The sequence below is a fragment of the Carassius gibelio genome, chromosome A3, assembly GCF_023724105.1.
Source record: "Carassius gibelio isolate Cgi1373 ecotype wild population from Czech Republic chromosome A3, carGib1.2-hapl.c, whole genome shotgun sequence".
Lineage (NCBI taxonomy): Eukaryota > Metazoa > Chordata > Actinopteri > Cypriniformes > Cyprinidae > Carassius > Carassius gibelio.
Window position 1 is genome coordinate 26384382 of NC_068373.1, and position 23911 is coordinate 26408292.

At 39.5% G+C, this 23911-nt stretch overlaps 2 protein-coding genes across 4 annotated transcripts in view; both read left to right on the top strand.

The window, feature by feature from the left end:
- The window catches only part of LOC127953780 (basement membrane-specific heparan sulfate proteoglycan core protein), a 287372-nt gene that overhangs the window by 100482 nt on the left and 162979 nt on the right, over positions 1-23911 (top strand). The gene's annotated exons all lie outside the window — the stretch shown is intronic.
- Positions 1460-23788, top strand: LOC127953811 (Fc receptor-like protein 5). Of its 3 annotated transcripts, XM_052553142.1 has the most exons (11): positions 1463-1724; positions 2433-2468; positions 6343-6607; positions 7615-7883; positions 7954-8085; positions 8486-8659; positions 8738-9037; positions 20101-20370; positions 20444-20557; positions 20952-20996; positions 21107-23788. In XM_052553142.1, the coding sequence occupies exons 1-10, from the start codon at positions 1694-1696 to the stop codon at positions 20960-20962; spliced, it is 1602 nt and encodes a 533-aa protein (XP_052409102.1). In that variant the 5' UTR covers positions 1463-1693; the 3' UTR covers positions 20963-20996; positions 21107-23788. The 3 variants fall into 3 exon arrangements, with proteins under 3 accessions (XP_052409094.1, XP_052409102.1, XP_052409112.1); XM_052553134.1 differs by lacking the exons at positions 20952-20996; positions 21107-23788 and having other exon boundaries at positions 1460-1724; positions 20444-20574; XM_052553152.1 differs by lacking the exons at positions 20952-20996; positions 21107-23788 and having other exon boundaries at positions 1464-1724; positions 8756-9037; positions 20444-20574.

The following is a 23911-nucleotide window of genomic DNA, read 5'->3' on the forward strand; positions in this document are numbered from 1 at the left end:
AAAATAATGATAGATTTAGTTATGGTTTTGTGTGTTGCAATAATAGAAATTAGAAAGTGGGAATAAATGTAACATTTTATTGTATATTAAAATCATAAAATCCCTGAACATTGGAATTTGAAATGAGTATGCAGTCAACAAACATATTGACTGCACTAAATTAACCCTTGTGCACAATTTCAGAGGTTCAAAAATGTCAGAATTTTTTTTGTTTATTTATTTTATTCATCTTTTTTTACATATTGAATACCAAAAATATAAAACAAGTCAGTATGTTCTTCACATATTCAAAAAATAATGTTTATCAACTTAAAATATATCAAATTAAATTAATATTAAATTAAATGAATTAAACTGAACCAATATCAACAAATGACGTAATGCTAACTTTCATATCTCACTATGACACTGCACTTTTTCTAGTTATACAAACACACATGCCATCTTACATCTAGGTTGTTGATTGTAAGGAAAATTGTTTCACAAGACTTAACAGGATTAAATATTGTTGAAAGCTAGGACAGTTTTTTTCCTAGCAGAAGACTTTTGAACCATCTGGGTTTATTTTGTCATATCTGGCTGTTTACATTATTCTTTATAGTATAGCATAATTTTGCATGATTGTAAAGGGTAGGTTTAGGGTTGGGGTAGGTGTAAAGGTTAATAAAACACAATATCAAAGGTAGAAAATTATATTTATTGTCCGCTTCCGTTTTTAACTGTATCCCTAGCCTCAACCCTGTTCAGCAGGTACTGACATAAAAAGACATCATGTTGCACATTGCACTGTTGTGTTGCATTGTGCTTTTGCTAATTTGGTATCTTTGTTCTTCAGAGCTTACCTCACAAATGTCAGTGCCTAGTATACAAGTATATGTTGCAAATGACAATAAAAGACAGACCAATACGTGGGTTACTTTTCAGAACTCTTTACACTGTTTTCCTTACCAACTTTCAATTCTGCACAACAGTACACTTCACATTCTAAATGTACTAAGACTACCAAAACACTTTATACTCTGTAACACTAGCACAGATAGTCAGCCAACAAGTTCACTTTGGCATTGATAAAACAATAAAAACACTTTTATAAACATTGTAATATGTTAATATACTAGGAAGGAGAAAATATATATATATATATATATATATTTTTATTCATTATTAGTACGTTTTATTTGCTTTACTCTATTAAGGAGTTTTCTTTCTTTATTGAATGTCTAATTGATGTCCATAAGTTTGTCATTAGATATATGAGACCTAACAGGAAATCTAAGTGCAAGACAAGTGTTGAAAGAAACAAAAAAATAAAATAAAATTATGACAGCTTTTTAGATGTCCTAGCTTCTTAGAAACGCACCTGAATGTTATAATTAGGCTCCTTAAATGGACATATATGTTGAATATGCATTATGATTGGATGAGATCAAAGCATCCGGATTTGATGAAGGCATAATGTTGAGTAGGGGTGTTGCCTCTTTGTCACACTCTGCAGCCAATATTTATCCCTGCTCACCTTTCTTGAAAGAAAATAAATAATAACTCATACCGTTATTGAAATAGAGAATTGCCCCAGAATTTGGTATTTCAAACTGATGGTTTATTTGGGTTTTTAGTATGTCTATATAGGTTTCAGGAAGTCTTGAGGCTTTAAAACTCTGTGTCTTCAACCGTCTGTCATTATTCAGTCAGTATGGAGCTCAGTCAACTTTCTCTTGTGCTCTGTGAGTATTTTCCTCTGGATATGTATGTAATTGTTATTATATTAAGAAGAATCTTAAGTGATTTATTGTTTGTGGATTTTTTATTTTATTTTATTTATTTTTTTATGCTGCTCAGAGTTTCAAAGATGAGCTTAAGAATAAGTGGGCAGTTAGTGCTGTTTGTGAAATGTAGTCTGAGTTGTAGATCAGTGTGTTTTAGTTCAGGTTGGCGTTTTGTAGTGTGTGTGTGTGTGTGTGTGTGTGTGTGTGTGTGTGTGTGTGTGTGTGTGTGTGTGTGTTTGAACCAGTTAAGATGTTTTGTTTAGCATAGAGTCTGATCTAAGTAGATATTCACCAGATACTTGACATTAAGTTTCAAGTATCTGGACATTAAGCATAGTGACATTAAGTTTGGTTTTATTCTTCTGCGTGTGATCAGACTGTTAGCTTCAAATAAATAAATAAAAATCTTAAAAATAGTTTAATGAGACATGCATATATGCATAAAATATAACATTAATTATTATGAATTATTATTATATGAATTATTCTTTATAATCAGCTCAATCATATTTAACAAAACCAGATCATGCGCTCAAGTTTGTTTGATAAACAAAGAAATAATAATCTTTATATAGTAATAAATATATTTTATAATATGGCTAATCTAAAATGCACATTATCAGCTCCATGGTAACAGTGTAATGTTTATTTCACTTCACTTTTTAGTGCTGATTTCAAACATTAATTTCGGACACACTGAAGGTGAGTAAATTTCATCATATTCACATTATGAGTGTACACTAATCTGAGAGGATTTTTTCTTTTTTTATTGAATTATTATATTTAAAAAAATTGCCTATTTTTTTGATGAGTAAAGGGCATGGTGTAAATAAAGGTACATCACTGTGTTGGTGAACATCATGACACCTGCAGTTTACTGAACTATGAAGTTTCACAACACGTTTGCAATTAATCTTTGTTGCATCCTTAATATTTTTTAATATTTGTAAAATAAACGCTGCTGCCAGGATTCTGACTAGAACCAGAAAATCTGAGCATATCACCCCAGTCCTCAGGTCCTATACACTGGCTTCCAGTTACATTTAGGATTGATTTTAAAGTACTTTTACTCTTATATAAGTCACTAAATGACCTAGGACCAAAATATATGGCAGATATGCTCACTGAATATAAACCTAACAGAGGACTCAGATAATTAGGATCGAGTCAGTTAGAAATGCCGGGTACAAATGAAGAAATGAAGGGTACACAAAAAACAAGGGGAGTCCGCCTTTAGTTACTATACTGCCCGCAGTCGGAATCAGCTTCCAGAAGAGATCAGATGTGCTAAAACACTAGTCAGATTTAAATCTAGACTCAAAACCCATCTGTTTAGCTGTGCATTTATTGAATGAGCACTGTGCAATGTCCGAACTGATTGCACTATATTTTCACTGTTTTTTTTTTTTATGTAAAATAATTTTCTAACTGTTTTAAATTCATTTTAAATAAGTAAATATTTTAATAATTATAAAAGTTTTAAAATTGCTTGTTTTATTCTTGTTATTTTTTTTCTTCATTATTATTTTGCTTTCTTTAATGTAAAGCACTTTGAATTACCATTTTGTACAAAATGTGCTATATAATTAAACTTACCTTGCCTTTAATAAATAGAATGTTAACTATTCTTCACATTAACTACTGTTAATGTGAAGGAAAAAGCACAATATAATTTTATTGGTTATTTTTTATAATATACTATAAGTGATGTAACCTGTAACCTGGAAAATGTCAACATTAAGTGTAACTGGAACATTACATTAGCTTAGCTGAATAAAGCTTACAATTATTCATCTTATTCATTTATTGTATAATTCACTTTTATGGCATATTCATAAGGGGGTCGGTGCCTTGCTCAATGGTCTCAACTCAGTTGTGGTATTGAGGGTGGAAAAGAGCAGACATGGGGACTTGTGACTTGGTGACTTGGACTCGAGTCGACTCGAGTCGCTATTTTTAGGACTTGAGACTTGACTCGGACTTGGAAGTCAAAGACTCGGGACTTGACTTGACTTGAGACACGATGACTTGAATGACTTGAGTGTTAATTACATCATGTTTTCAGTTTGAATATAAAATATATAAATTATTTTTTAAAATAAAGTTGATTACTCAGCTGGAGCGCAGGCTGAGAATAGCGTCGTGACTGGATCAGGACACTATCATCAGTCATGCCCTCTCTACCTTACACACACCACGCCCACTTAAATCAGATATCCCAGCACATCAACATGTCAGCCTGAGAGGTACCGAGGGTCATCGCTTTTGTCTTCAATAGTTCGCGCCTAAAAACGCGTGGAAAACGCTAGTCGCGCCGCTTTCTCCGTCTTTCCAAAGCGCTCGGGCAGAAGTGCTCCTGGGGCGTCTGTCGTTGCTAAGCATCCATGACACGCTCTCTCTCAATGAAAACGCGGAAATTTCAGCAAAGGATAAATGGATTTGCAGCACTAAAAATCGCTCGCAGTAGCTCTGCTACTAAATTCATTTTAAAATGGCAATCCATATACAGCTATGAACAGCTGTTCCTTCATCTTAGCTGAGCTTTCAACGTTGATACGAGAAAGGATGAAGCTGATTGGTTAGTTATTGTCACATGACCTGCGGTGCGCTTGCGGCATTCTGAAAAGTTTAGATGTTGAGCGCGTTGCTTCCATTATAAGCGCGCATACTGCGCGCCTACATTGGAAATAACGAACTTGCGCGCACAAAATACGTGATGTGAACAGCCCCTAATGATCCGCTAGCAGGCCGTCAAAAAAACGCACCAGGGGCGGCGCTAGGGCTGGGCTAAGGGTGCATAAGCCCCGAATATTTTGTTACCTTGTCTTTCTCATAGAGCAAAACAATTGATCAGAAAAACAAATGTAGCTGCATATTACATACATATATATATATATATATATATATATATATATATATATATATATATATATATATATATATATATATATACACACAGTACAGAATATAAATATGACGTATTTTCAGTTGTTTCATACTTTTTTGTTATGTACAGTACAGACCAAAAGTTTGGACACACCGTCTCATTCAAAGAGTTTTCTTTATTTTCATGACTATTGACTATTGTAGAGTCACACTGAAGGCATCAAGGGCTATTTGACCAAGAAGGAGAGTGATGGGGTGCTGCACCAGATGACCTGGCCTCCACAGTCACCGGACCTGAACACAGTCGAGATGGTTTAGGGGTGAGCTGGACCGCAGACAGAAGGCAAAAGTGCCAACAAGTGCTAAACATCTCTCAGGGAACTCCTTCAAGACTGTTGGAAGACCATTTCAGGTGACTACTTCTTGAAGCTCATCAAGAGAATGCCAAGAGTGTGCAAAGCAGTAATCAAAACAAAAAGTGGCTACTTTGAAGAACCAAGAATATTACATATTTTCGGTTGTTGCACACTTGTTTGTTATGTATATAATTCCATATATAATTCCACATGTGTTAATTCATAGTTTTGATGCCTTCAGTGTGAATCTACAATTTTCATAGTCATGAAAATAAAGAAAACTCTTTGAATGAGAAGTTGTGTCCAAACTTTTGGTCTGTACTGTACATAACAAAAAAGTATGAAACAACTGAAAATACGTCATATTTATATTCTATACTCTGAGAGAGAGAGAGTGTGTGAGAGAGAGAGAGAGAGAGAGAGAGAGAGAGGAGAAATGTAACAGTTTAATGTTGTATGTAAACTGTGTTTGAGAGAGAGAGAGAGAGAGAGAGAGAGAGAGGTGTTCAGAGAGGAGTCTGTTGGATGTTTAGTTTTATGGACTCAATGTTGAAAATGTAAAACATTTCAAACACTGTTGGCAGAAGTGAAAAATAAAGAATTTTAGGAACTTACAATTTTGTTTGATTCCATGATGTATTTTACTGAACATGAGTATTTACATTTAAATTATTTTAATTTACTGACAGTTACTTATATCTTGTCTTTTAACTTTATTAAGATCAGATTCTGCAGGTAAAATAACAATATTAAGGTGACTTGACTTGGACTTGACTTGACATAGCTTGTGACTTGACTTGACTTGACTTGCCCAAGAAAAAAATACTTGGGACTTACTTGAGACTTGAAGGTTAAGACTTGAGACTTACTTGAGACTTGCACATGTGTGACTTGGTCCCATCTCTGGAAAAGAGCACTGGTAATTCACTTCTGACAATTCTTACCAGACATGAGAATCGAACCCACACCCTACAGGTTACAAGTCTGGCTCTCTAACCATTAGGTCACAAATTATATTTTGTGTGTGTGTGTGTGTGTGTGTGTTTGTGAACTCATTTTTCCCCTGACATTGGAGCTGCGAAGATCCATTGCCTCACAGGTACAAAAGGTTGTAGGTTTGAACCCTACCAAGGATGGTCTTTGCACCTTTTCTAACTCCATGCATTATACTCCTGAGTCTGAATGAATGTTGACCTAACTTGTCTATGTAATTGCTTCTAGCAGCTGTATTTCTTACATTGTTTGTGAAATCAAGATGCGCTAACAATAGTGAGAGGATGAGACCTTTTGAAAAACTTTAACAACTCATGCTGATAATGATTTTATACTGACAGATTTTTCCAAACCAACTGTGACTGTTGAGCCACAGAGTTCAGTGTTCACTGGAGACTCGGTTACTCTGAGATGTGAACTGGGTCAAACTTTGGTTGGTTGGGAGTTTCTCTGGATAAAAGACTCAAGAAGTGAATTGACTGAAGCTTCAACTAAAAAAATTGATTCAGTGAAAGTCTCTGATGGAGGAGAGTACAGGTGCAGAGCAAGAAGAGTGGGACAATACACAAATTACAGTGAACCAGTAACTGTGACTATATATGGCAAGTATTTTTCCTTTTCTCTGAGTTCAACATTTGTCATCTGCCTCAACATGTAAAATCATCACATACTGATATCTTTACAAATCATTAGCTAATGATTGATTAAAGCAGACAGCACCGTACAGCCTTACATCTGATTAAGCTCAACAGAGACTAGAACTGTTCTTGACTAATATAAACAGTATGCATAATGCTAAAGTACTCTAACTGAAAAAAGAAAATTAAAATAACATTCTCTTTGCACTTCATCTGTGGGCTTCCACTCGCGTACACAAAGTATCATAAAGGTGAATGACAGTCCTAACGCCAGCAGTTGATATTGCTGAAATTCAAAATACATGGAACTATTTGACTAGCCTAAATTTTGTCAACATCAGTAACAAAATCAGAATGCAGATTTCGGTGCCTAATTTCAGTGCCACTTAAATGCAATATGTGTGTAATTTAGTGATAAAGCCTATTTGATCATGTCAGATTGCACATCATTACAACACTTACCATATTATCACATATACAGTATACTGTATATCGCGCACCCCAGCCTCAAATTGAGTTGAAAATGAAATAATCCACATTTGTGTGCGCACTTGTTTGCACGTGAGCAAAGGTGTTTTAAAGAGTCTAACTTGCAGATTCCAGACCACTGATTTATCAAACCTGTTTGCTTGCAGTTAGTGTTCTTCTGACTATTTCATAGTTAGTAACGAATATGCTTTGGGGAAATGTATAAATGAGTAAAAGTATAAAGTATACATTTTAAAAGTATAAATTTTAATTTGAAAATGTAGTGGAGTAAAAGTAAAAATTGGCTGATATAATATTGGCATATAAAAAATGCTTGTACATAATCACCAAGATCGTGAAATAAATGTATTAGCCTTAGAGTAAGGGAAGTACAGCTCCGGAAATGAGATCATCCGAGAAGAATGTGAATGCTATGTATATTTATTTTACATTTTTTAAATGTTCTCCTATCATATTGTTGTTAATTTTTTGTCATTATACAGAAAGACCTAAAGCCAAATTGACCATTGAACCTGCTCAACATGTATTCAGAAGAGAAACGGTCACTCTCAGATGTGACACATATTCGGAAGGAATCACTAGCTGGCAGTACAGCTGGTATAAAAACGGTTCAGTCAGTGTTTTCAGTGAACTACAGGAACACACATTCAGTTCTGTTACTGAGTCTGATGCTGGTAAATACTTCTGTTATGGAGCAGAGAGAGGAGGATCACGCAGATCACATTACAGTGATGCTGTTACTCTGACAGTATCAGGTGAGTTTGAACATATCTTAATATACACACTCATTTGACATGTTATTAATGAGCTATTTCTCAATTCCAGAACTCAGAGCAGTTTTAAGTGTTTCTCCACAAAAGTGGTTGACTGAAGGAGATCCAGTAACTCTGATCTGTGAGGTTAACAACTTTTCTACAGACTGGACATTTACCTGGTACACTGTAACCATTTCATCTGGTGAGACGAATGTGCTTCATTTGTTAATATTATTAATACTTAATGTCAAAAATGTTATTTAATGTGACTCAGTCAACAGTATTACGTTGGGTTCATGAAGTGTCATTTAAGTGCCACAAGTCTTTAAAAGCAAACAAACAAAAGGTCAAGGGGGAAATTATCAAACAAGTTTCCCATCCTAAACGAATAGTTAGCCAACAATACTGTGTCTCACTGGTCTGCACAAATGGAGCAATATTTTGATAGAATCAGTATAATTTATTTTTCTGAAAAATTGACCTATTAATGGCTTGCATATAGTCATCTCTGCATATTACACTGGGTTAGGAGACCATATTTTAAGCTTATATTTAAAGGGATCAGGAAGATGTGTTTATGGTGATATTCTCACTTCATGCAGACTACAGCAGTCATAATTATCAGATGCTCTCAGACAGCAGCAGAGGAGCTGGAGGAAACTACACAGTCAGTTCTGCTGCTCTAAAACACACAGGAGTTTATGTGTGCAGAGCAGAGAGAATAAAACCAGCTTATTATACAACCTACAGCAACACACAGCCAGTATGGGTCACTGGTGAGTTCAAACAGAATTTAAAATCTTGGATCAGATTAAGTAAAGAGAAATTTCATGCACAAATCTGACACATTGTAGCTGTAACTTCTTCCTCAGGTTGTTCTCCTCGAGTCTCTCTGATCATCAGTCCCAGCAGAACTCAACACTTCACATCTGTCTCTCTCTCTCTGAGCTGTGAGGACCAGAGTAATTCTGATAGATGGAGAGTGAGAAGATACACAGAGAGTTGGGGGCTGCAAGATTGTTCATCATCAGTGTGGGGATCACAGTCAGGATCTACCTGTACAATCAGATCCACCATCACATCAGACACTGGATTGTACTGGTGTCAGTCTGAATCTGGAGAGAACAGTCATCCTGTTAATATCACTGTACACTGTGAGTCTCTGTTTCTGTATTTATTCACTTTACTGGCAGTTTACAATCAATTCATAAAGCAAGTTGATAAAACACAATCAAGAAATATTAGATCAGGATTTTTCAACCATTTTGAATCCAAGGACCCACTGCTACAGGTCCATCAGGTCCATACAGGTTCATCTCAATAAATTAGAATGCCATGGAAGTTCATTTATTAATTGCTCCAAAACTACCTGGTGAATGGGTGCAGTGAATTTGGTTTTCAAAAAACACAATGGACCAACACCAGCAGATGAAATTCCACCCCAAATATTCACAGACTGTGGAAACTTTACACTAGACTTCAAGAAACTTGGGCTGTGACATTCTCCACCCATCCTCCAGACTCTAGGACCTTGGTTTCCAAATGAAATACAAACTTGCTCTCATCTGAAAAGAGGACTTTGGACCACTTAAGGGCAACAGTCCAGTTCTTCTTCTCCTTAGCCCAGGTAAGACGCCTATGATGTTGTCTGTGGTTGAGGAGCGTCTTTACACGAGTTACAAATTCCTCAACATGTCTGTGTGTGGTGGCTCTTGATGCCTTGACACCAGCCTCAGTCCATTCCTTGTGAAGTTCACTCAAATTCTTGAATCAATTTTGCTTGACAATCCTTCATAAGGCTGTGGTTCACTCATTTGGTTGTTAATTTTTTACTTCCACACTTTTTCCTTCCACTCAACTTTCTGTTAACATGCTTGGATACAGCACTCTGTGAACAGCCAGCTTCTTTGGCAAATAATATTTGTGGCTTATCCTCAAACCTCATTGTGAATGGTGTCAATGATTGTATTCTTGACAATTGTCCGATCAGCAGTCTTCCCCATGATTTTGTAGCCTAGTGAACCAAACTGAGATACTTTTTGCAGGTTCAGGAATTTTTGCAGGTGTTTTGAGTTGATAAGCTGATTGGCATGTCACCATTATTCTAATTTGTTGAGATGGTGGGTTTTTGTTAATTGTGAGCCAAAATCATAAATTCAATTCAATTCAAGTTTATTTGTTTAGCGCTTTTTACAATGCAAATCGTTACAAAGCAACTTTACAGAAAATTATGTTTCTACAATATTTAGTTATAGCTTATAAGTGGTGATTGTCAGTTTGTGCACGTATGACAGGATTTGTAGAAAAAATTTTACAAGTCGTAGTCAGCCAGATGATGACCTAGAAGTGCATTTCAATAGTCCAGTCTAGAGGTCATGAATGCATGAACTAGCTTTTCTGCATCAGAAACAGACAACATGTTTCGTAGCTTGGCAATGTTTCTAAGATGGAAGAATGCAGCTTTTGTAACATGGGAAATATGATTTTCAAAAGAAATGTTACTGTCTAATATAACACCCAGATTTTTGACTGTAGAAGAAGTAACAGTACATCCGTCTAGTTGCAGATTGTAATCTACAAGATTCGGTGGAGTGTTTTTTGGTCCAATAATTAATATCTCTGTCTTATCCAAATTTAATTGGAGATAATTATTGGTCATCCAATCTTTTACATTTTTAACACACTCTGTTAGCTTAGATCATTTAGAGGTTTCATCTGGTCTCGTTGAAATATAGAGCTGAGTATCATCAGCATAACAGTGGAAGCTAATTACGTATTTTCTAATAATATTACCAAGGGGCAACATGTTTATTGAAAATAGAAGGGGACCTAGGACAGATCATTGTGGCACTCCATATTTTACTGATGATAAATGCGATGACTCCCCATTTAAGTAAACAAAACGGTAGTGATCGGACAGGTAGGATCTAAACCATCTTAGTGCCTGCCCTCGAATACCTGTATAGTTTTGTAATCGATCTATGAGTATGTTATGATCTATGGTGTCAAACGCAGCACTAAGATAAAGTAAAACTAGAAATGAGATGCAGCCTTTATCTGACGCAAGAAGCAGGTCATTTTAAATTTTAAGTGCAGTTTCTGTGCTATGGTCGGGCCTGAAACCTGACTGAAATTCTTCATACAGATCATTTTTGTGCAGGAAGGTGCTCAATTGAGCAGACACAACTTTTTCTAAAATTTTAGACATAAATGGAAGATTTGAAATAGTCCTATAATTTTCCAGTTCACTAGGATCTAGTTTTGGTTTCTTAATAAGAGGCTTAAAGGTGCCATATACAAAAATTGAGGTAAAAATATCCATAACATGACCTACACGCATCAAAAGAATGAGAAGAAATAAGGGCGATGATGTCATTAAAAAAATGTCAAGTTATAGTGCTGCAGAGATATCAACCTTAATTACCATTAGCATTACTAGCCCCGGCCCGACAGGTGTCGTACTACCAGTTTCGGCCATCGGAGGCGGTATGCAGGCAACATAACCACCAGCCAACCTGCAATACACGAATAACTCGCAGGCTTCTGGGCGTGCCTGAACCTGATGTCAATCATGTGAAAAGTACAGCCCAGTACTTCATTTCAGTTCAGGGAAGAGAGCGCCACCCGCTACAGGGAAACAACCGCTCGGAATCACAAATCAAATCCGATAAGAAAAGGAGCCGAACCAGAGTAAACATCGGCACTGCTTTTAATCGCTGGAGACAACTGATGGACCTGAAAGAAATGAGGTTCGACTCCGAACTTGCAACATTTCTTTTGGATTGGTAAGTTAGATGCTGTTAGTATTTCGCTAGAAGTTTGTTTTATATGTTTGTGTATTTGTTTTCAGGAAGTTATAACATAGAAATGTATCGAAGGCTGTTCGATAAACGTGCTAATGTTAGCGATGGCTAACCGTAGCTGCGTTTGATAATTAGCTAGCTATAACTTAACATTACCCATTTTATTATATCATAACTAACCTGCTCTGTCTAGTCTGTTGGTCTCCGTGTCCTCTTTGCTTCGTGGTTTTTCTGTGCGTGAAAAAATTGATGTGTGGCGTGAAAGCGTGTGAAAAGAGTCAATTGCGTGTGTCTCACGGTGAATGCTTGAGAGTTGGCACATTAGTTCCCAAGCAGAATAAAGGACAGGTTGATTATTGCTATTTAGCGTTTGTATTAATCTATGAAGTGTCCCTGTTTGCGTACAGGGACATAAAAAATAAATTAATAAGTGATACGTGGACCAAGGTGTCTGAGATTGTTCTTTTTAAGTAAAGGATCCTAATATTTCATCCACAACAATATTTAATGAGGTTAACTTATAACTCCTTGTGGTTAGTCTGCACGAGATCAACAAGCTTGTTTGCTTTGCGGCTGCTTTAAATACAAAATAAGCATTTGATCTACGTTAGAGCGTCTGAGCGCTCACAAATCTTTCTGCAGCGTCGTGAGCAGAGCGACAAGTGAGATTTTTGATGCTCTAGACGCCGGCGGTGTGAAAGCACATTTAGGCTTCGGCTATGGCTGTAGTGTTGTTGTAAAAGTAGGGGCGGAGCATAGAGACTATGCCGTTTCTCGTTTGTTACTCTAGAGTAGACCAATTCACTTTATTGAGGCATACTGCCCCCATCTGGTATGGAATGTGGAGTATGACTTGTTTTTTTTGCCAAACATTACAGATGGCACCTTTAATAACCACCAGCTTGAATGGTTTTAGGACGTGACCTAAAGATAACGATGAGTTAATAATATTGAGAAGTGGTTCTTCGGCTACAGGTAACAACTCTTTCAATAATTTAGTGGGTACAGGATCTAATAAACATGTTGTTGGTTTAGATACAGTGATAAATTTATTTAGCTCTTCCTGTCCTATATTTGTAAAGCACTGCAGTTTATTTTTGGGTGCGATAGATGAAACTGAAGTGTTAGACGCTGTAGAATCTACATTCGCTATTGTATTTCTAATGTTATCTATTTTATCAGTGAAGAAATTCATAAAGTCATTACAATTTAACGTTGGTGGAATATTTAAATCAGGTGGCGTCTGGAAATTTGTTAATTTAGCCACTGTGCTAAATAAAAACCTTGGATTGTTTTGGTTATTTTCTATGAGTTTGTGGATATGCTCTGCCATAGAAGTTTTTAGAGCCTGTCTATAGCTGGACATACTGTTTTTCCATGCAATTCTAAAAACTTCCAAGTTAGTTTTTCTCCATTTACATTCAAGACTACGAGTTACTTTCTTGAGAGAGTATTACTGTTATACCATGGCACAGTACGTTTTTCTCTAACCTTTTTCAATTTGATGGGTGCAACAGCTTCTAATGTATTAGAGAAAATAGTGCCCATGTTGTCAGTCATTTTGTATAATTCATGTATATTTTTGGGTACAAATAGCAGTTGAGATAGATCAGGCAGGTTATTTGCGAATCTGTCTTTGGTGACTGGAACAATAGTTCTGCCCAGACGGTAACGCTGAGACATATAGTTAATATCAGTGATATGCAGCATGCACGATACAAGGAAATTGTCTGTAATATCATCACATTGAGGTACGATATCTATAGCAGTAAGATCGATTCCATGCAATATAATTAAATCAAGTGAATGATTAAAACGATGAGTGGGCCCGGTGACATTTTGCTTGACTCCAAAAGAGTTTATTAGGTCAGTAAACACAAGTCCTAATACATCATTTGTATTATCAATGTGAATATTAAAATCTCCCATGATTAGCGCCTTATCAACTGTAACCAGAAGGTCTGAGAGGAATTCTGCAAATTCTTTTAGGGATTCTGTATACGGCCCTGGTGGTCTATACTGTCACGGTGCTGGGTGCCGTCTTAGCTTCCCGTGCGGTCTGTGTTGTCCTGTCTGTTCAGTAGCTTGTGGTCTGGGCAATCAGCGCTGATCGTGGCGGGGTTGTGCAGATCACGAGTTGATTCTTCCCCACCTGTCACTCGTTCCCCCACTCCCTTAAATGTCTCTGCTTTTCTGTCTGTGGTCGTGAGTAGATTGTTTTGTCTTTGCCCATGTTTTGCATGATTCTCAGTATCAGTCTCATCTTCTGTTCTTTTGTCAAAGGATCCGTAATTCGGAGATCCGGCAGCGCGAGTGGTCCGCTGTGTGCCGGCCAGCTCGGAGATCTCTGTGTGCGCCAGAGCATATCATTATTGTTTATGTTATTTTGTGTTTTGTGGCGAGAATAAAGATTCTCCTTTTTTTTATTCTGCATCTGAGTCCTCTGTCCAGTACGCACCCTGACAGAATCTACTCACCAAAGATGGATTCAGCAGAGGAAACGGAGCTGCGCCGAGCTCTTCAGCAGCAGGGCTCTCTTCTGGGTCGACAGCAGGAGGAAATTGCAGCTTCTCGTCGCGCCTACTCGGAGATCGCTCTCCAACTCAACCGGCTAGCCGAACGGCTTGACCAGCTGCAGGCCAGCCCTTCAGCTGCCTCGTCTGTACCGGATGCCCCGTCTGTCCCACATGCTCCTCACCATGCAGAACCGTGACTCAATCCACCCGCTCCATACTCGGGTGAGCCCAACTCATGTCGATCATTTTTGTCCCAGTGTTCACTGACTTTCACTAGAGCTGCCCCCTGGCTTGGATGGGCTTACCGATCTCGCCATTCGGGTCGACGACCGGATTACTCTCCGTTCTCGGCACCGTAGAGAGGGGATTCCCCATGAACATGTCACCGGGGTTCCGTATGGAGTTTTGTCTGTTAATCATTCTGAGGAGATTAGATTTCACCTCATTCACTCGCCCACCGCTCCAGTGGTGTTGAGTCACACCTGGTTGGTTAAACATAACCCCCATATTAATTGGGCCCGTGGTTCTATTTTGGCTTGGAGCCCTTTCTGTTTAGCTCAGTGTTTGGATGCTGCTTTTCCCCCTGTCTTGGCTCATTCTGTGTTGCAGGAGGAGCTGATTAACTTGGTGGATGTACCGGAGGCTTACCATGATTTGAGAGCAGTTTTCAGTAGGTCCCGAGCTTCATCTCTGCCTCCACACCGCCCGTACGACTGTGCGATTGACCTGCTTCCTGGCACTTCTCCACCTAAGGGGCGCCTTTACTCTCTGTCGGAGCCGGAGGCCATGGAGAGGTATATACATGATTCTCTGGTAGCAGGCATTATCCGTCCTTCATCCTCTCCAGCCGGGGCAGGGTTCTTCTTCGTGGAGAAGAAGGATGGTTCGTTGTGCCCCTGTATTGACTATCGGGGGTTGAATGAAATCACGGTAAAGGATCATTATCCTTTGCCGCTGATGTCATCGGCCTTCGAACTCCTTCAGGGGGCAACCATCTTTACGAAGTTGGACCTTCGCAGTGCTTATCACTTGGTCCGGATTAGGGAGGGGGACAAATGGAAGACCGCCTTTAACACCCATACAGGGCACTTTGAGTATTTATTTATGCCGTTTGGGCTTTCCAACTCCCCGGCGACCTTTCAGGCACTCATCAACGACGTGCTCCGAGACATGGTCGATCAGTTTGTTTTTGTTTAAATCGACGACATCCTTATTTTTTCCCAGAATGAGCGCGATCATGTCCAGCACGTTAGGCGAGTGCTCCAGCAGCTGCTGGAAAATCGTTTATTTGTTAAGTTGGAGAAGTGCGAGTTTCACGCACAGTCGGTTCCGTTCCTGGATTTTATTCTCTCGCCTGAAGGTATCCGAATGGATCTCGCCAAGGTAAATGCAGTTGCTGATTGGCCCACCCCAGATAGTCATAGAGCGGTCCAGCTCTTTCTGGGGTTTGCCAATTTTTACAGGCGGTTCATTCGGAACTTTAGCCAAATCGCCCTTCCTCTGACTGATCTCACCTCCACAAAGAAACAATTCTGTTGGTCATCGCAGGCCCAAGCTGCGTTTGAGAACCTTAAGAGTCAATTTGTTTGGCCCCCATTCTAACGACCCCTGACCCATCTCGTCAGTTCATTGTGGAGGTGGATGCGTCGAAGGTGGGGGTGGGGGCAGTTTTGTCTCAAAGATCAACTTCGGACGAGAAAATACATCCCTGCACCTTTTTTTCTCATCGTTCAAACCCAGCTGAACGGAACTATGACATTGGGAAAAGGGAGTTACTAGCTGTCAAGCTGGCCCTGGAGGAGTGGCGTCACTGGTTAGAGGGAGCGCGATTTCCGTTTATCATTTGGACTGATCATAAGAATCTTGAGTACATTCGCACCGCCAGGAGAATATATTCTAGGCAGGCTCGCTGGGCATTATTTTTCGGACGTTTCAGGTTTACCATTTCTTATCGCCCGGGCTCTGAGAATGGTAAACCTGACGCGCTGTCGCGGGTTTCTGAGGCTGAGGCTAGTCCCACCCTCCCAGTGGCCATTTTACATCCCGAACGGGTTGTGGCTGCGGTCACCTCGGGGGTGGAGTCCAAGGTCCGCGCGGCACAACGCCATGCTTCTGTTCCCACTGGATGCCCAGAGGGTCTGCTCTTTGTACCTGAGTCAGTCCAACGTAGCGTACTTCAGTGGGGCCACTCTTCTAGTCTAGCTTGCCACCCTCGAGCGACTCGTACTTGTAGGTTAATCAAGCAGCGGTTTTGGTGGCCATCCGTGGCGCAGGATGCTCAACGGTTTGTGTCGGCCTGTCCGATTTGCGCTTCATGTAAGGGATCCAATCGAACCCCTGCAGGGCTACTTCAGCCGTTGTCGGCCCCTTCGCAGCCCTGGTCACACATAGCGATGGACTTTGTGACTGGCTTGCCTCCATCTAGGGGCAAGACTGTGGTTCTCACTGTGGTGGACAGGTTCTCAAAGGCAGTCCATTTTATTCCCCTCCCCAAATTGCCATCAGCGAGGGAGACAGTGACTACAGTCTTAGATCACGTTTTCCGTATTCACGGCCTCCCGGTGAACGTGTTTTCTGACAGAGGTCCCCAGTTTGTGTCTAGGTTTTGGATAGAGTTCTGTCGACAGCTGGGGGCGACTGCGAGCCTATCTTCCGGTTATCACCCACAGACTAATGGTCAGGCCGAGCGTGGAAACCAAGATTTGGAGAGAGTCCTGCGCTGTGTGGCGTCTGCTGAACCGTCATCTTGGAGTTCCAGGTTGACCATGGTAGAGTATGCGCATAATTCCCTCCCGGTCTCATCTACGGGTTTGTCTCCCTTCCAGTGCTGTTTAGGCTACCAGCCACCTCTATTCTCCTCTCAAGAATCCGATGCCGTTGTTCCCTCCGCGCATGCGTTTATTCAGAGATGCATCAGTACTTGGAGGATCGCCAGAGAAGCCCTCACTCGGACTGGTGAGAGGAACAAGGCATCGGCGGACCGTCACCGTACTAAGCACCCACTTTACGTGTGTGGTCAGAGAGCCTGGTTGTCTACTAAGGACATTAACTTCAGACTGCCCTCATGTAAACTGGGACCCAAATTTGTTGGACCGTTTATCATAGCCAAAGTGCTTAGTCCGGTGTCAGTTCGGCTCAAATTACCCCCTCAGTTTAGAAGGATCCACCCGGTTTTCCACGTTTCTAAGATTAAACCCGCCTTTCGCTCCCCCCTTCAGCCCCTGACCTCTGCCTCCTAGGCTCATCGATGGGTTGCCTGCGTATACTGTATGGCGGCTCATTGATGTCCGGTGTAGGGGTAGAGGGTCATCAATATCTGGTAGACTGGGAGGGTTATGGTCCGGAGGAGAGATGCTGGGTTCCGGCTCGCCATATTCTGGATCGCGCTCTCATTGATCAATTTCATCAGCGTCAAGGTGAGTCCTCCGGGGACACCAGGAGGTGTCCCTGAGGTGGCGGGTACTGTCACGGTGCAGGGTGCCGTCTCAGCTTCCCCTGTGGTCTGTTTTGTCCTGTCTGTTCAGTAGCTCGTGGTCTCGGCAATCAGTGCTGATCGTGGCGGGGTTGTGCAGATCACGAGCTAATTCTTCCCCACCTGTCGCTTGTTCCCCTACTCCCTTATATGTCTCTGCTTTTCTGTCTGTGGTCGTGAGTAGATTGTTTTGTCTTTGCCCATGTTTTGCATGATTCTCAGTATCAGTCTCACCCTCTGTTCTTTTGTCAAAGGATCCGTAATTCGGAGATCCGGCAGCGCGAGTGGTCCGCACTGTGCTGGCAAGCTCGGAGATCTCTGTGTGCGCCAGAGCATTTCATTATTGTTTATGTTATTTTGTGTTTTGTGGTGAGAACAAAGATTCTCCTTTTCTTTACTCTGCATCTGAGTCCTCTGTCCAGTAAGCACCCTGACATATACTGTACACAGTAGCCAGAGCAAGAGATACATTAGATTTATTTTGCATGTTTGACAGAGTAACATTGAGCAGACGTATTTCGAATGAGTTAAACTTGTATCCCGTTTTCTGGGTAACATTGAGAATATCACTGTATATTGGTGCAACACCTCCGCCACGACCAGTCTGACGGGGCTCATACTTATAACAGTAGTTTGGTGGAGTTTACTCATTTAGACCAAAATAATCATTTGGTTTTAGCCAGGTTTCAGTGAAGCCGAGTACATCAAAACTATTATCTGTGATCATTTCATTTACAATAACTGCTTTGGGTGTGAGTGATCTAATATTTATGAGCCCAAACTTTAAAGATTGTTTTTGTTCATTTACTTTACATGTTTCTGGTTTAATCACGATAAGATTTTTTCTAGATCCTACATTCAATTTATATTTTGACCTCACTATTCGGGGAACAGACACAGTCTTAATAGATTGTACAGCACAAGTACTTTTGTCATTTAAGCGGTTGGAACAAAATTCATTATAATAGTTATTTGAGAATTGTCTTACTAGTCACATGGAGCGAAGTGTCCTGGAGATGTTGTCAGAGAGCAGCTCCACTCCGACTCTGCTGGGGTGCAAGCCATCAGCGCGAAACAGCCTAGGATGCTCCCAGAAAAGATTCCAGTTATTAACAAATAGCAGTTTCTGTTCTTTACACCGTGACAACAACCATTAATTTAAAGCAAAAAGTCTACTGAACTTTTCGTGTCCTCGTCGATATGTGGGCAGTGGTCCTGACATGATGATCGTCTCCGTGGGAGTCGTGCTGCGAACCGTCTCGATCAGGCTGCTGAAGTCCCTCTTCAGCGTCTCTGTCTGCTGCAGCATGTTTTCGTTAACCCCAGCGTGAAGCACGACCGCTCTGGGGCTCTCGTCGGCCTTCAGGATCGTGGGTATCTGCGCAAAAACATCAAGAACATGAGCACCAGGGAAACAATGAGTGTGCACTTTACCTTCGGCTAATGTAGCACGGACGTGTCGGACGATGGAGTCTCCGATGATCACAGCGTCGCGTCCTGTCTCGCGGAGGGCAGCAAATCGGTTCCGTGTGGAGATCTCAAAGAACGGAGGGGGAGAAGTCGTCACCCGGGGCCTGGCTCACGTCCTCCGCTGTGGATGCACCCAGGGTCCATGGTGTCCCAGCGCCGAGAGTGAAGGACATCTGGGAAGATCGCGTCCTGGGTGCATTGGGCCTGTGCAGAGAAACACATGGAGTAGACGAAGTGGGACTGTTAACAGAACTCTGTATACTTACCCCGGACTTGTGAGCGTCAGCCTGGGATGATTCCAGCGTGGCTCTCGGCTCTCTCAGCTGGGCCTGCCTCACCTCCAGGTCGCACCCAATGCAGCTCGAACATGTCCTTGCCTGCAATCAAAGGTAGACATTCATCTGCCATTAAAGCAAGTAACAGTGAGTACAGCAGTGGTAATGTGTGTGAATAGAGTATTAGCAATGTAAGCGCAGTTAGCAGCAACCACGCCGCTGATGCTAACGGGCTATAAGCTAATAGCGGACCCAGGAGCTCAAAATAAAACTAGTGATAACGAGGCGCTCTGATTGTTTTTGTTGTACAATACAATAGAGGATATATTCACACGTTATATAAACGGAAATGATGGTGTATAAAATTTATTTTTAAGATAAAAATAGTCGATAAAAAGAATATAGGGATGGAGCTCAAACACAGTACAGGCGCCAACAACAAACAGGAAGTGACAATTTAAAGAACCTTAAGACTTAAACTACTTCAGTCTGTATTCATTGAATTTATTTATTACACACATTTCATAGTTTGAGTTGAATTACTGAAATATTGATATCTTCCATGACATTCTAATGTCAGATGCACCTGTGTGTGTGTTTGTTATATATGTATATGTATATGTATATGTATATGTATATGTATATGTATATGTAAGTGTGTTTGTTTGTTTTCTTTTCTAGTTTTTGTGATTCTGGAGAGTCCTGTTCATCCTTTGACTGAAGGAGATACTCTGACTCTACGCTGTTTATATCAACATTCAACTCTACAAAACCTCAGAGCTGATTTCTATAAAGATGGATCACTCATCCAGAATCAAACTACAGAGATGATCATCTCTACTGTCTCAAAGTCACATGAGGGTTTCTACTACTGCAAACACCCAGAGAGAGGAGAGTCACCCAAGAGCTGGATCTCAGTTAGAGGAGTCTCAAATGAATGCTGCTGTATATGTGAGCTGATTTATTTTTTATGCTCTCGTTCAGGTATAGTACATGATAAAGTGCTTGTGTGTCTGTGTTTCAGTGTCTCCTTCAGAATCTCAAATCTCGGTCCTCCACACACTCAGTTCTGTTCTGGCAGTTTGTCCATATCTGCTAGTGACAGTTGTGCTGATTTTCAAATGCTACAGAATGAGAGGTGAAACATCTGACTGATTTATTAGATGATAATTATTATATTTCAATAATCATTATATTTAAACCAACAAATGAGTCAGTATTATCATATAATATTATGTGGCTTACTTACTGAGGGTTTGTTCTTTGTAAAGTTGCTTCAGGAACAATGTGTTATTAATATTGCATTGGCTCTATCTCTTCATGTCTATCTTATTCCTAAAATACACAACTTCTCTCACTGACACATATTTTTTTTTTGTTTTTTGTTTTTGTTTGTTTTCCAGTAAATCTAGTTGAAATACGATAATAGTCCATGAAAACAATTAATGAAGACAGGCAAAACATGCTTGGCAATAAGCAAATACTGAAAATGTCGTTTTGTGTGTGTGTGTGTGTGTTTGTGTATTTAACAGGTACATCTTGAAGATGAAGAAGCTTTAATGTAATCAGTTGTGATGGTGAGAAAATCATCTTCAGTTTTGATAATTACTGCATTTAAATGCAGAAATGAACTCCCTTTCTGATCGCTCCATGTGTGTGTGTGTGTGTGTGTGTGTGTCAAATACAGAAGTCACTCCTGATTCATGATGAATAACTTTTTGGCATCTCATGGTTGTCAAAGTCAACATGAACCAGAATTACCATCCCACTTGACCTCCATTGATTTGCTTCTCACTGGATTTTATCCATGATGAACTGACTGTTTTATGTGGTTAAACTTTAGAAAAGGCTAAGAACAAGGGCCTTTTTTTAACTTTAACCAGAAACATGCATGTTAAACTGTTTAACAAACTCACCTGAACAAACTAATCAAGGTCTTCAGGATTATTAGAAAGTTATAATGTCTGGCAAGTTTCATCAAAGATTAACAGATTTACACTGGGTTTAACCCATTTGGTTTTTGTTATTTTTGTCCAATACAATATTGGTAATATGGATAAAACCCCTCTTCCCATTCCTGAACTACACTGAGCTTTAGCATCACAAGTACAGTACTCAACTTTTTTATTGTCTTTAATTAAAACAACAACATCCATTCAAACAATTCAAACAGGGAAGTGGGAGCAACAGACACATCAATAATAATAAAAAAAGCTTCTGTTCATTCCTTTATATAGTCAAATTTTTTGTAAGAAATATATTGCCATGCATTGATAATATTAGGTTTAGCCTTTTTTTCACTTGTGCTGTTGTACCTTCACAAGGAGGCTGTGGATCTAAAATGTTTTTGCGCAGACGTGAGTACTGTGGAGTAAACCATTTTTGTATTATTGTCTTCTTTGCCACTGGAAAACCATAAACATGGTATAAAAAAGACATAAACATGGATTAGACGTGTAATCAGTTTGTAGTTAAAAGGATAAAACAGAATTAATGTGTCCACAGTTTGACAATAATTGGACATTCCCAAAACATGTGGAGAAAAGTAGCTGATGATAGTGTTCTACTGTAATATTAAAACACATTATAACCACATAAACATAACATGGTTTGTAAGCAGATGCATTTTTATTGTATTTGTTTTTAATAAAGAAAAGTCTCATTTTCTTTTAAAAAAAACATATCTGGAGCTGATACTTTGTTAAAACTTGCAGTGTCACCGTAAGAGCCAAAGAATAATTACTTCTCACTATAATGAATCGGGATTTACTGTCAAAATGTCTAGTCGTGGCCAAATGTTTTGGCAGTGACAAATTTTGAAATATGTTTGCTTCAGTCAATCTTCATAACCTCTGTAATTCACCATGGCAAGCTGGAAATTAGTTTCTAGGCCAAATCCTGACTGATGGCCATAAAGTTCTCTGAATCGATCACAATTCTGCTTGTCCACCCGCCTTTTGAGGACTGACCACAGGTTCTTTATGGGATTGAGATCCGGGGAGTTGCCTGGCAACGGATCTAAAATTTCAATGTAGTTATCTTTGAGCTACTTCTTTATCACTCTTGTTTTTTGACATGGAGCTCCTTTAAGCTGGAAAATGTACAAATCATCACCAAACTGCTTTTGGATCATTAGAAGTCATCGCTCTTGTAGAAAGTTTTGATACCATTCTTTATTTATGGCAGTGTTTTTGGGTAGAATTATGAGATCCCACTCCCTTAGTTTTAAAAGCAACTGTGCAACTCATCAAGTTTTACTTCTGTTCTTTTACTTTAGTTTCTTTTTTTTTTTTCGTTGAGAGTTTTGTGTTCTGAGTTATGTTCTAATGAGTGTGACCTTGAGTGCTCATTCAAATTCAACCAGCCCGCACAACTCCGCATCATCAGCCAACACCCAACCACGGGCTTCCCAAGACGTCACTTCAGCGACTACTGAACTTCCAGCCAATCAGCAACATCGGGAAACTCCCTTTCAATGACATCAAACGGAACCCCCTTTTCACAGGAGATACAAGTAACACCTCCACCTAATTAAGTGATTTATGGCTGTTCATGTCTATGCAATTTCACCTATTGCGTTTTTCATGGAGAGTTTTTCATGTATGATTTGCTAATGCTAGTGAATGTTTACATTAGAGTGCATCGTCCTACTGTTAGACTGTACAAAAACACTGGAATTAATTTGGGGAGCGGCTGGAAACTAGCGACCTCTCCCGGTTGGGGATAGTATTAAATGCAAAAAATCTTGCTTTCAAATGTGACATATATTTCAAATATATTACTTTTAAATAGCATATATATATATGGCTCTAAAAGTCATTACAATTCTTTTTAAATAAAAAGTAAATTAAATGGTTCTTAAATTGGACAAAAAATAAAAAAAGAAATACACTGCACAACATGTTGTGTACAGAACTGCACATGTACTATTGTTTTGTTGTTACCATTTTGTGTTTGTGTTTGTCTTTGCTGTGCTGCTGCTGTTGTTGCTGTTTTTCATAGCCTTCAGATTTCAATGTTTTTTTTTTTTTTTATCATGTGATCTGTGAAAATGATAATAAAAAAAATATAACTGTCACAATATACACAGGAACATAGACATATACACAGGAACATATACACAGGAACATTCTTTGACATAGAATTTAACTCATAGATGTGGAATTCTCAGAGACACAAATGCCATGTACAACAGCTGACCAAGAACTGAAAACAGGGAACACTATTTACACACCTGGGATCAATGAAACAACATAGGAAACACCTGGAATGCACTTAACACAATGGGATCAGGAAGGACCAAATATAGGCATGGAAGGCACATGAGGAGCAAAACAGACACAAAATGGTGGGTTTTCCTTGCAACATTTCTGTAATGTTACTGTGACTTTTTTTGGGGGGATGGGGGTTTCAAAGTTCACATGATTATCAACATTATCAAAAGAATTTCTGTAACACATGAGGTACATTTGCATGTATTTAATCTGTCTTG

What these genes read in the sequence shown, in the direction of transcription:
- LOC127953811 (XM_052553134.1), top strand. Translation starts at nt 1,694, where the DNA reads ATGGAGCTCAGTCAACTTTCTCTTGTGCTCT. An exon ending in TAATTTCGGACACACTGAAG is followed by an intron (nt 2,469 to 6,342) that starts GTGAGTAAATTT and finishes TTATACTGACAG; the next exon opens with ATTTTTCCAAACCAACTGTG. An exon ending in TGTTAATATCACTGTACACT is followed by an intron (nt 9,038 to 20,100) that starts GTGAGTCTCTGT and finishes TTTCTTTTCTAG; the next exon opens with TTTTTGTGATTCTGGAGAGT.